Source organism: Limulus polyphemus, unplaced genomic scaffold (genome assembly GCF_000517525.1).
Source record: "Limulus polyphemus unplaced genomic scaffold, Limulus_polyphemus-2.1.2 Scaffold1828, whole genome shotgun sequence".
NCBI lineage: Eukaryota > Metazoa > Arthropoda > Merostomata > Xiphosura > Limulidae > Limulus > Limulus polyphemus.
Window position 1 is genome coordinate 63,860 of NW_013667438.1, and position 13,758 is coordinate 77,617.

Sequence of the window (13,758 nt, forward strand, 5' to 3'; positions counted from 1 at the left end):
TGTTACCACTCATTTAGCTCCATTCTCCAACTTCAATAGCACTGCCCCTACTGTACTGTCATTAGAAACTGTATCTAACAGGAACTAATAGTATTACATGATAATTACATTAAAACATTCTTCAATGACAGAAATCTATGCTAGCACTCCTTGGTCCATCTGAAATGCACATTAACTTTAGAGAGAGCCAACTATGCATGTAAGATGTATATATATAAATTTAGTCTGATTTTTTATCTTCTTCCATAATGTTTGACAAAACAGTGTGATATTTTGAATGTAGACTATTGAACCCCTCGAAATATAAATGAAGAAACACATTTTCAAGAGAGTCTTGGGATTAATTTGAGGTTCAAAGGGTTGTAGGGGCCCACAGTTTGCCTGAAATGATTTAATTTGAAAACTGGCATTAACCTGTAAAAGGCATTAGAAATAATCAACTAAAATCATATTTTGGAAGTTTTAAAATTGAAGTAAATATAGAGATCAAAGTGGTTTGGGTGCACCTAAGATTGGATATGATTTTACACAAGAAGTACTCTAGACATATAAGAGATCATTTAGCATTTAAGTTTGCGAGTGTTTCGTCAATGTGAGTCTCCATATGGGGTCTAATGGGGATTGTTTGCAGAATCTTGTTGAGACCACTTCCAGAAGATCAATAAAATTTGGGGCTGCCAGTGGATTCACTTGATTATTTAAGTAGGAGGAACTCTCCCAGCAATAGAACAGCTGGTGACGATAAGGGACAAGGGTCGCCCCATCTGCATACCATGGGCCTCTGAAGAAAATCACCACCAAAAAGACTTGGTAAATGGAAGCTCTAGGGTACTGTTTTATTTGTGTATCAAGGTTGTTCAAAGGACTTCACAATCCAAGAAGGGAGCAATGCTGTAAACCAAAAGGAGCTACTGATCATGATGATGACGCTAGATGTAGAAAATATATGAATGTAATTCTGGAATATCTAGAAACCTCATGATGATATGATGACCTAGCAATTTCATACAATTTGGAAAAACGAGAGTACATTATAAATATGAACAATGAGTGTGTGAAAATTCAATTAGAATTCAGCGAAATATTTAGTGAGTGGTTCAGTTCGGATTTTTAGTTATAGTTATCGCGTCTCTTAAGTTAATCCATCGATTAGCATGGAAATTCTGTAAGTAACCTATTTATAAGTTAGGTTTAATTTGGTTTGTTTTAAATGTCATGTAACGTTACTCGAGGGCTATCTGGGTTAGCTGTCCCTAATTTAGCAATGATTGACTAGAGGGAAAACAGCTAGTCAACACCACCCACCGCCAACTCGTGGTCTACTCTTTTACCAACGAATAGTGGGATTGATCATAACATTATAATGTTCTCATGACTAAAAGGACGAGCATGATTAGTGACAAGGCTTCGACTCCGAAACCTTCAGACTGGGAGTCGAGCGCCCTAACCACCTGGCCATGCTAAGCCCAGAAGTTCGGTATATCATTAATATACTTTCTTGTTATAATGTGACAGTCAACCCCACTATTCATTAGTAGAATAGTCCAAAAGTTGTCAGTGGGTGGTTTTGACTAGCTGTTTTCCCTCTAGTCTGTTACTTCTTAAAAGGGGGACAGCTAGCGCAGATAACCCTGGAATAGCTCTGAACGAAATTGAAGAAATAAACAAACTTTGTTTTTGAATTTAGGCCTACAACTTGTTTTAAAAGGAACGCATCCTGTATCAAATGTTAGAGAAACAAAAGTAAATTAATTCTCTATCGTTAAGTAGACTGAAATTGGCATTATTTTTGCAAATAATCCAAAAGAACCTGCTCAACGATAGAATACGTTACAGCGGTGTGGCTTTTAGATACCCGTATGTTATTTTGTGATATTTTCAAGATAAATTGATTAGCTGCAGCTAAAGCAGGATTCGATTCATGTATAATATTTGTCATTAATAAAATCTGTATTCAAAGCCACCGGTGGCATAATAGCATTATCATTATTTATTTTGCTTGGTTCCTCGCCTATTCATCTAAAGAAACTTCTTTTTCGTGTTTCGCTTCACCTGTATCACACCCGTGTTTACTGATCAGTTAACTTCAAATACCAAAGCAGTGACAGTTGAACAAATTGACAATGACACATATTTCAAACTCCACTCACACCTGTTTGAGGCCAATAATATAAGATGAAATGACTGACAGCAGAACTCTTAATATCTCTTACTTATCGATTTAGCAATACACTTTGAATGGGTTGAAATTTAAAAAGCTTATTCCTCACGAGAGGACGCTGTTACAAAATATCGTCTGCTTTCTATTTGAGAGACGTTTGAGAAAGCATAAACAATTACAAAAGAAATATATAGACAGGTCAGTTATTTTGTTATATAATATTGATATAAAAATTGTTTGTTTTGATGAAAGAAGATCTTATTTTGCCTTTTATGTTGCTGTATATTTTAAACTAATTATATAAGGTTATGGGTCATATGAACCCTATCTAAAGTAAGGAGAGGAGATCTACTTACAATTTTTGCCTTTTAAGTTTTAGACTAGAGATTACAACGTCAAGAACAGTCTAGGCTTAATATTCTCGTATTACAAGACAATCGATGACAGAATGTAACTATTACTATTGAACTTTGAGTTCTGTTTTGTAATAACAGTCTGCAGTAAATAAGATTTACAGTTGAAATAAATTTTGGCTTTATACATTTAAAAAAAAATTTTTATTAAATGGCGATCATTAATACTTTGAATTAGATGGCCTAACGTTTATCAATTAAATTTTTAATACTCCACATGTTTCACTGAGAAACTCATTTAGTCATTGACTGTTAGTGTTACTCACTACTACAACTGTAAAAATTTTTTTTATGTAACTTTGTAAAACAGTATTTTTCATACAGAAGCTATGTTTTATTTTGTTTTGTTTTATTTTGTTTTAAACTGTATTGTAGACTGCTTGAAACCCCCCTTGTGAGCTGGTGGTTGGGAACCACTGATCTAGACTATATAGTATATTCAATGACCCTTCTGTAGTACTTGCTGTTAAAGCTTTATCAAGTTTTAAATGAACAAAGAAAAAAAAGTTTTGATTTTTTTGTTTTTTCTGTCTCTCACTGATCCCAAGTTTCAAATTATAAAACTTATGAGCATATAATTTTTATAGTTTTATGATATTGTACATGTTATTTTTTACAGGTAATATTCAATTATTATATTATATAAGTTACAGAAAGTTAGAATAACTTTTATATATTTTGTCAATAATTAAAGTAAGTGAATAAAATTATAGAGTATCAAACACATACTTTTTAAACTGTCAGAGAAATTACATTATGAGCTGAATAACAAGGATATCTTATGCTAAAATGTGACATTGGGATTGATAGAATAAAAATATCAATAAATGATTCAGGATGGTTTTCTATATCAAATGGTCAGGGGGAATTCCAGTTTATGTTTATTGTTGACTATTAATGAGCATATGGCTGCTAAAGTTGAATTAGGAGAACACATGAGAACAAGTGATCATTGCATAATTAGATTTGATCATTTGGTATATGTTGAGATAAAAGAAAATAAAACTTTAATTTCCAACTTTAATAAAGTCAATTTTGGGGTCAGGAGACAAGATTTATCATAAGTAAATTGAGACAGTAAATTGACAGGTGATATGAAACAGTTTAGGAAATTTTAAAAACAAATAACTTTAAACATGATAAACATGTTCCTAAAAGAAGAAAAAGATAAGAGGGAAGATCAAATTTAATTGGCTTACTAAAGACATAAATTTAAGAAGTCTAAACTTATAGATAAGTTGGAATATTTACAGAACTATGGAAAATCTAGATTGAGTACTAGGAGACCTTCCCAGAGGTTGTTCCGATAGGCACTGACAATTCATGAGGAGAACAGCTGCTTTGCAGGATGTACAAGAGTTCCTTTATTTATGTTACTAGTGACTTTCTGGCTTTATACTCTTATATCCTAGCTACACCACACAGTACTTTATTTTCTAGAAGTCTCATTCCCTCTGAATGTCATTGAAAAACTTCCATTGGTGGCCTTTTTCACCTTTCTAGTGCAGAAGAGGTTAACATCCAGCCAGTAAAGTTGTGCCAAATTTGACATAGCTGCTTCTATTGTGAGTTTTTCAGTTTTTTCAATTAGCATTACTTGTTCTTAGCTAGCTATATATTCAAGTGATGGTCTTAACATGCAGTTGCTTTGCTTTCTTCCATCTATCTGGGGAACAACCATTCTGAATTATAATCAATTCTGCTTGTAAGCCAGTCACACTGTATAGTTGTGATTCATTGCTTTCAGTAATTCAAAGGATAACTTGCTTTACAGCTTCCAGCTCCAGACTTGTGCTGTTTTTGAGAGGCTCGAATACTCCACCAGCTGTGTGCAGAATTTTGATACTTCATGAGACAATAAATACCCAACTATCTGTGGTGTAGGAAACTGTTTGTGGTTATGATGACTGGTGACAAGAGGATTGAAGATGTCCTACAAAAGAGCTACCCGACTCTTGGGATAAGCTGTATTCTCTACAGATTCAAGATGAAATTCACTTGTTTAATTTCAGAGCAGCAAAAAACCATAAGACACAACATTCCTGACCCTGCAGATACAACCCAAGGTTTTGGAGGCTTGACCACCAAAGAGATGCCATCTATATGCAGTTTTTACAGTTTTTATTTGATCAGGATAAGGCCTTGGAGAACTGGAGTGCATTATCTCAGATTTAAATTTTCAGAAACACTACTCACCTTGCTGCAAAGAGCTATTACCTCGTGTATAATACTATTTAAATTCCTGTGCATGCCACAACCCTTGAACAAAGAGTATTACTGTGTGTGCAAGATGTGTATTCCTCCTACTAATGAAGGGCTATAGTCTAATGATGATTACATCACAGGCTGGTGCAATATACATTAAAGAAAGTGTTTGCTTTCAGAAGAGGATCTGGGGATTCTAGCTTTCCTCCACAGTTATACATTTTCCACTGTTCTTTGTCTTGACAATTATAATATTTCAACTTGAGGAAGCCAATGCATTGTTTTACATCATCCATCATCCTAGTGAACAAAGAAAGTTATAATGTTTTTAGTGTAAACTGGGAGTTTGCAGACATAATTAACAAGTAAAAGAGTATTGTTCCACATAAGATATTGGAAGAAGAAACTATAAATTTAAAATACAAGACTACAGAGATGCAGTAAATTGTTATGCTATGGTAGTTTTACATTGCTGAAATTTCTCAAGAGTTAATCCCACAGAGTGCCTTCTCTGATTTTGAAGTTGAAAACTTTGAAAAGTTTTACAATAAGAAGTATGACATCAAAATAATGAATTTTGATGAACCACTACTTGATGTGGACCATACCTCTGCTTGGTTGAACTTTCTTACACTCTGGTATTTAAACTGAAAAGGACACTTACTTCCTACTAGCAGCGAGTAGACGAAAAAGTAAAACCTGAGAATTGCAGCAGAAGCAGATATTGAGTCCAGAGGTATGTATAGTACATCCTGTCTCATCATCACTTTGTAGAAAGCTTTTGCCCTGTATCCTTTATTATGTTAATTCCTTACTATTTGATGAACAGCCTAGGGTGAGGTGGTTAAAGAAATCGGTGTGGGATCATGTAATTTGTCAGTTGGAATCAGGTGGTCAGCTCCTGATTTTGAATGGCTTACCACAGGTCATAGGAAATAGACCTAACTCCTTAATGTGGAACTAGGAATGAACAAACTGATAAAGGCTCTGATTATATAGATTCAAACATGATCACTGAGTCCTTTGATGACAAAGTTTCATGTCCTGATGTGGAAGATGTTGATTCGTTATTGATCACTTTGATGTCAGTCAGGTGTACATTCCAGATGATGATGGTTTAGCTGAATAAGAAATAGTGTCCATCAACATGCAAATGTTAACTTTATTGGAGGCTAGGTAACAGTATGATTAAGAAATAAATAGAAGATGGATCATACAGAATTATTTACAGTTCCCCCCGACACTTTGGAAGAGTATGCCTGGGATACAGAAATTAAAGGAGAAATATCTTACTTAAATATTCTTGTGTTAGGCACGATTTCAGCTCCTAGATTGTTTATCTTGAAAGGATTCTTGTGTTATTTGGAATCATGTCAAGAAACCAAACTTTGGGGTAACATGGATGAAGACTTTATTTGATCAATCTGAGGTAGACACACCTATGTATCTTCAAATAGTGCTTGGCATTTATCAAAGAACACATCAGAACCCTAGTTTCTAAACTGGGAAATAGAAGAGACTCAACCAGAAAAAGAATAGAGAGGAGGAGGAACAGAAGTTAGAATTTAAAAATCAAGAAATTGTGAATCCTTGAAGAAATCTGTTTAACTGATAACTTTGATAGACTTTATAAAATGATAAATCTTGTTTATCTGGAAGAAGATACAGGAAAACATCTTAACAAAAATCTCTTTTTAACTTCGCAGTGAAGTATTTATATACTGCAGCTCAGCAAGTTTATAAGTACTAACATAAACAATGTTGTAAGCCACTCAACAATAACCAGTTTAGTGTAACTTGTGTACATTAGTTAACAAAACACCATGGCACAAACCAGTAAAAAATAAACACCTTGAACAATCAATATCATGCAACTTATATTATATACTGTAGTTTAAGCTTAGTCAAAATGATTGCACAAGATGTAACAAATATATAAGTTTTATTAAGAGAAGGTATGTGTCTGCAATGTAATAAGTGTGTAATTATATGATAATATATGTAATGTTTATGATAATGTATCATTTGCTAAATGAGTCTTTCTGATGCTTATTATTTTTGAGCAAGAAACGACTACATTAATTTCACTTTTGACTAATCAGAGGGCCACTACATGGAATTCTACTAGATCCAAAATTGGCAAGCCTCACCTCCATATCAAACAACTGAGATACCAGCTACACCAATCCTGGCCAGGTGCATGGCTATTTTGATATTTCTTTGTGTTGTTTGAGGCTCATAATTGTAAGTCTACACATGAAAAAATTAAATAAAGGGTAAGAGCATTTTTAGCATAATTTATGTTAGTAATGAGAAATAAAATACACAAAAAATTACTGTACTAGTATAATCTAACCCACTAGAACCTCCAGCCTACTTCCTATGATGTTAATATCAGTGTGCTAGTGATACATTCACCAATGACATTCCAGGTTGGGCACAACTAACTGACATAAGTCTAATGTACCACATTCATTCAGATTATTTAAGATTTCATTTTGGAAACTTAAAAGGTGTTGTACAATTGTAACAATAACTTTTTTAAGTGTGGAAGTAACCAGCAACACAATCCTCTTCCATCAACTTAATATAATTGTCCATCCCTAGTGATTGTTTTCAATACAAAAAAATATATTTCTCAAGAGTGTCCCTCAAAATTTCCACTGTGTCCTCTTAATATTGATACAAGGGGATGTGGGTTCCTTAAACTGTACAATCTAAGAACAACACTGTATATGTGTAGGTTCTAAAGGTGTGTTAAGACAATTGTACTTGTGTACAGATTTGATTTATAATCTGTAACTGTTACTTATTTAAGTATTATTATTTTTGATATTCTTTTTGGCATATGTATTTCTTCATAATAAAATGAAAATATTTCATTTAGTGTACACTTATCAAACTACATTATTAATCATTTAGATTATAAAAATCAATGGGTTTCTAATTCCATTATTTTTTTAGGTTTCTTTTTATAGGACAGGTAAAAAGGGGCTGTTATAAAATATCAATCTGAAATAAGAAGTAGCTACGGGTAGGGAAATCTTCCACATAAAAATTACAGGTAACAAGGAAAAAAAGATTTTAGTAGCTGGGTTTACAAGGACTTTGTTCAGAGAATATTCTCTTTTTTTTTACCGTGTAATAAATTTTACTTATTTCTAAAGTATTTAATTCCTATTTGTAAATAATCTATTTTTAAGATAGTATGCTGATACTTATTTCTGGGAGATGATTTGACATGTTTTTAAGACAGATATCTTTTCATTTATGTTACATACCATGTCGTTGAACTTCTGAAGATTTTCACCCACGTACATTTAACATCCCAAATTGTGAATGATATTACATATATTTTAGAAATACCTTGTTAAACTACTGTTTATTTAATGTGTGAACTACTATTTATTGTTCTTCAAAATTTTGTAGAAACATAGCAGCTTTGTACAGTTCTGATTGAATCACTGACTACATGACTGATTTAACAGACTTTTCTGAATTTGATTTCATCTGTAATTCTATAAAAACAAGTGGAAAAGATGGAAAAGCAAGGTATTAACTCCATTTTATAAGAATAATAGTTTATTTGAACAATTTATTTACTTCTAGACCCTCTTTTAAACTATATAGAATGTAGAATTACTAGTTTTTTGTAATTACATTTCTCACAGTAAAATTTTCATGAACTTTCATCAGATTTTGCTTAATTGATTGTCCCGTTAGTGTTTTTGGAATTATTATGTCCTTAAATTATGAATCATTCAGTATAATAACATGCAAAATAACTCACTATATCACCATACATAGTTGTTTATTGCTTGTCTTATAAATTGTAGTTTTAAATGTGTTAATTAAATGCTCTTTAGAACTTTGAATTTGCCATCTTTCAATATTTAGCTATACAAGCATTTTCACTATTTTTCAGCATAAAATATGAGTTAGAGTTTGTAAGTGGTACATGTCATTATATTAAGGCCATAGTTTAGAGATTTGACTGATTGAATATCACAATTACTAACTTTTTAACAGTAATGTCTTTTAAGCATTATATGAACTTCTTGCTGTCTTCCTCTTTAAAACTGATTTTACTTAATGCTGTGGCACAAAGCTGGAAAATATATTGTAAACTGAGGCATTAGATACGTTTTGAAATGATCGTTTGCAGTTTTTCATTATGTAGGTTAGCATCGAGTACTGGAGAATGGTGGTTGGTTCTTAATTGTTTAATCGCTTCAGTTGACTTGTACCAATAATGGCTTTAAAGAAGAAAAATATTTGATGTTTTTTGAATATGATAAGAAACTTTTAAGAGTGAAAGCTAATATTAGTTTTAGGTGCTCATAAACAGATGTGTGAAAGAGCATCATTGAAATCATTAGTGGCATTAGATTATTGTCTGACATATTGGTATCATGTGACAGTTCTTTTTCTCTATACTTAGTGACCAGGATGTGTTTATGATATAGTACAAATTAGAAGCTAAAGTAAAGATCAGTTTTCAACAAAAAGGTTTATACTTTTGGATTTGCTAATAAATTTGTAAGATACTTAACACAGGCAATTTCAAAGGCTTAAGAACATTTATATATCATTATGGAGGATTTAGTGATACTTTTCACTTCAAATTTCCACCCTCAGTCTGGAACTCTTGATCAAGGATGACATACATAAACTATTCACCAATTTATAAACTATACAAACATTATTAGGCATAAGAACATTATTAAGAAGATCACGGTGACAAACATTTGTATAATTGAGATCACCCTCATTGTATAATGTTTTAAAAGAAGGATCAAATGTTAAAGATGGTGTACAAATAATTGAAATAAACCGTACATTAAATATTTGAACTGTTACCACATGTACTAATTTTAATGCAAAGTTATAAGGAAATAACTCTTCTATATTTTTTAATGAATGTGTGAAGCTTAAACTACATATATTAATTTGATCCACCTTAAATTACTGAATGTCAGTAATGTTTTTATGTATATATGTATATATATATTTCATTAAAAATTTAGTTTCTTAATTAATTGAAGAATGATAAAAATACCTCTTGGCCCATTTTCTGTGTAGGAGTGGAGCATTTGTATTTATTCAACAATAAATGTCATATTTCATTGATCCATTGTTTACCTGTTCAGATTTGTTTTGATCTTAAATATTATTTTCATGCAGGTATTCTTTATTATCACTTATAAAATTTACAATAATTATGTAATAACTTACAACTTAATTTTTAGTTCTGATATATATAATTGGATTACTTAGTATCACATAAAGAGTTCCAACTCTCAATAATGTGGTAATCATAATCACAGCTTAATCCTCTACAGATGAATGATTTTTAATGCATACGTGCAAACTAAACAACTTCAAAATATTAATTTGGCAAGATGTTATAGCTAGACTGTTCCACCAAATTACCAACCAAGCTGAAATTGGAATATATTTCAACTAGGAGTAGAATTTATACACTGAACATAATGATTCACTTTCATTGATAATACATCATTTCTTACATTGATAAAGTTATCTGAGATAGGTTCTGACTCAATGAACTTGTCTAAAAGTTTCACGCTTGGCAAAAAAAAAAGAATAAAGGCATTAATATGGTCTTTGCTTCTGTATGGTATACTTCTAATTGGTCAGAGATAATGTTATATTTATTGACTCACATAGCATCTGAGGCAGCCCTAGATGCATTTTGTGGGATTAATATCAAATCTTATTGTTGTTCAAATAATGATCTTTATTCTGCATACAGACAAATTTGCTCTGATTACATCCATGAAATGTCATACAACTGGACCTAATATTATATCAGTTTAGCATCAAGTAGTAAGTTTACCTCTCAGAAACACAATAATACTTGTATGCTTTTCTACACTATTACTGTATTTTATGCTCTGTAGTTTTGTTCGGTTAATGAATAGTGTACAATGGTTAAATTCAACAATGTTGCACTGAACTTATCACCCACTTCTGATTTTCCAGACACAAATTCATTGTTCATCTGTAGAGACATGAAACCTTGACTCATCTGTTAAGAATGCAGGTACCAAATAGCATTAATTTTGTTTCATGTGTTTTGACACAAGTTCAAACAACTGCAGGGACGACAGTTCTTGATTTCAGATCATACTCATAAAGTCAGTTTATTGATAACTTATAATTACTCTAGATGTTGTCTTGAAGTCCATAATGCATTTGGGCAGTGGACTAGCTGCACAGATGTAAGTCATTATGTGGCATATTTGACCTTCCACCACAATGCCCAAGATATCCATTGTATTAATTAGTTGTCCAATAATGTGTTCCTTACCTTCTCAATACAGATCTGAAAAGATCAAAATAAGTTACGACTTGTCTCTGTGTTTATCTACTTTCCAGTACTAGAAAAGGTTTGTGAGTTTATACTTTTGTCATAATCTTTTGCAAGCCATTAGTAGGAAACATTAACTGTCATACAATTATATGGAAACAGTCTCCAAAATTGAAGGAATAACTACAAAATAAAATCAGCAGATGTTGTTATGTTTGTGCTTGTTACAATATTCATGGTAAAAAAAAACTGATCACAAAAATAGGGTGAAATCACTCATTGTATGTAAAATGCATAGATTACTCCTGTAGTAGTTAATATGACTAATTCCAATATTGATGGTATTTTTGTGTAAGTTATTTTATGTGACTCGGTTGTTATTAGGATCCCTGTAACCAATATAATTATGAACTCATAAGCAGTTTGATTCATAAATGGTTCAGAAAAATGGATTTCAAAAACAGGCTCATAAGGACCCCATTGTAAATATAGTGGAAACATAAGTTCAGCCATATATATAAGTTACATATAATCAAGTTAAGTAGATTAATAATTGCAATTTGGTAAATCATCTTATATCGTCATCTAATTTTACTGAGGGAAAAGCTTTTATTAATTTATGTATATAAATGTCTACTCTTTTATTTTTTGAGCAAATCAAACAAAATATGTTTCATCTAATGTATTTAATTAACATCATAAGTGAAAAACAAGCCTTCTTACATTGCACCATAACTTGACCATGAACCTTATACAATACTACATCTCTGCATACCTAGATAAAACTATCTTGTAAGGTAAAGTATGAATTGCTGAAAAATAACCTTGTTAAAGATGTATTTGATAATTTCATTAGGTTACTTGAGCATACATGTTACTTGATAATATTTTTTATGTCTTAAAATTAAATTAAATAACTTAGGTGTAGCCTAATAGGCCTGAATGATGTAAAATAAACAATTAGTATTTATAAAGATTAGGCAAAATTACAAAAAATAGTTTTATTTTAATATAATGAACATCAATCATAGTGTAAGATTGAAAATTTTATTAACAGATAAGTTGCATACTCTTAGGTTATAGATTTTTAAGGCATTGTCAATTTTATGCTTGTATTCTTACTTGTCTTAATTTTCTGTGAATTTTATAACATACTTTTAAGCAATCAGTTGTTCAACACTTAAAATATACTTTTCTAAATTTTTGGTTTAAAAAACAAACTTTTTTATCATTTATGTTTCATTGATATATAATAAATGAGTTAGTTCCTTGGTGACATCAGAAATGGCTAAATACAGTTTTTCCATACATATTCATAAATGTATTAAACATATGGACAACAAGGGACCATTCTGGTCCTTCTTCAAGGCTGTCCATCACACTCACTTGTGAGAAAAGTAGAAATTCAAACCCATCATTTATTTTACAGAAAATAATTGGTACCATTCTTAAAGAACTCCATGATATACTTAGTATGCTAACTATGAGCCAATCAATTTGAGTAGAAGTATGCTTTTGAAAAGTTGTTCAAAGGAAATGTTCAGTGAAATAAAATTGTTTTGGAGCATATGGCCATTTTACTTCATAGTATAAGGAAAGGTTTTCCTTTGATGAATCCATGTTGGCTTTCATTGGTGATGTAATATCTCATTAAATGATTTTGTAAAGCTTCCTCTGTTGATCTAATAATAATAGCAGAAAATCAGACTTAATAAGAACTCAAAATGCATTGATTATCTTTAAGAGAAAAATAAGCAACTAGGATTTCATCTATGAAATATTTTCTTAATAAGTATGGAAACTGACTTTGAATTTGAGACAATGATATTTAATGCTGTTTCAATTGATATGTAAAGCATTCTCTGCAGTATTATTATAGTATTGTATATGTTCTTGTGAAATAAGAGAATTTTGAGGGCACAGTTATAGAAAAAACAACAACAAAATGGTACAACATCTTTGTAGTATTCAGGTACACTGATATCTGATGGGCAGCCAAAAGTTTCTGCAACACAGCAGAAATTGCAATGAAATGAAAATGGACAGCAAAGAAAAAACGAGCCAACAAAAATGAACAAGTAAAACAAATCTTCATGCACAATAGTCCAGCTTCTAATTTTTTGTATTCAAATTTGCTGCTGGGACTCTAGAGGCTTTTCAAATGCCTGCACAGGACAGAGACAGGAAGAAGCATGTTAAACCATGCTTTCAAGCCAAACAAAGGAGTTCTAGTGTAGTGTACTCCATACGTTATCTATGTCAGTGACTATTCCAAATAACATATACAAGGAAAGAACTCCACTTCATGCCAATTTGAACAAGTACCCGTGTCACTCCTTGAGATAGGATTTCCATTCTCCAGGGAGGGAATGCAGACACAGGGACAAACTGGTGAAGGCTTCTGAGACAGTTGTTATCTTATGTAATCTTTACCTAAACTAAATGATTAGCACATGTTTATGAACTTCTAACATCCAGGTTGCAAGAATACCATAACTACTTGTATGGAAATTTTAAACAATCACTTGAGTATACTGTACTTAAGACATACTTTGTACTAGTTATGTGAAGGTGACATTAATAGTTATTCTAACACACTGTTGCGTCATCGAGTCACATGACTACTGTGACGCAACGTTTCTAGAACT

General features: G+C 31.7%; 1 protein-coding gene across 8 annotated transcripts in view; it reads left to right on the plus strand.

Annotated features, from left to right (window-relative positions):
- Nucleotides 1-2,316: 2,316 nt before the first annotated feature.
- Nucleotides 2,317-13,758, plus strand: part of LOC106465077 (probable ATP-dependent DNA helicase HFM1) — a 123,448-nt gene continuing 112,006 nt past the window's right edge. For 4 of the 8 annotated variants that reach the window (XR_002611891.1, XM_022392889.1, XM_022392893.1 and 1 more), the window contains exons 1-3: nucleotides 2,317-2,359; nucleotides 6,882-7,055; nucleotides 8,209-8,331. Coding sequence is in view for 6 of the 8 variants with exons in the window: in XM_022392889.1 (XP_022248597.1) it covers nucleotides 8,252-8,331 (80 nt within the window). In the remaining 2 variants the exon portion in view is untranslated. Of the gene's footprint in view, nucleotides 2,360-6,881; nucleotides 7,056-8,208; nucleotides 8,332-13,758 lie in introns of those variants that run through there. The other 4 variants (XM_022392890.1, XM_022392891.1, XM_022392897.1 and 1 more) reach the window with 4 other exon arrangements.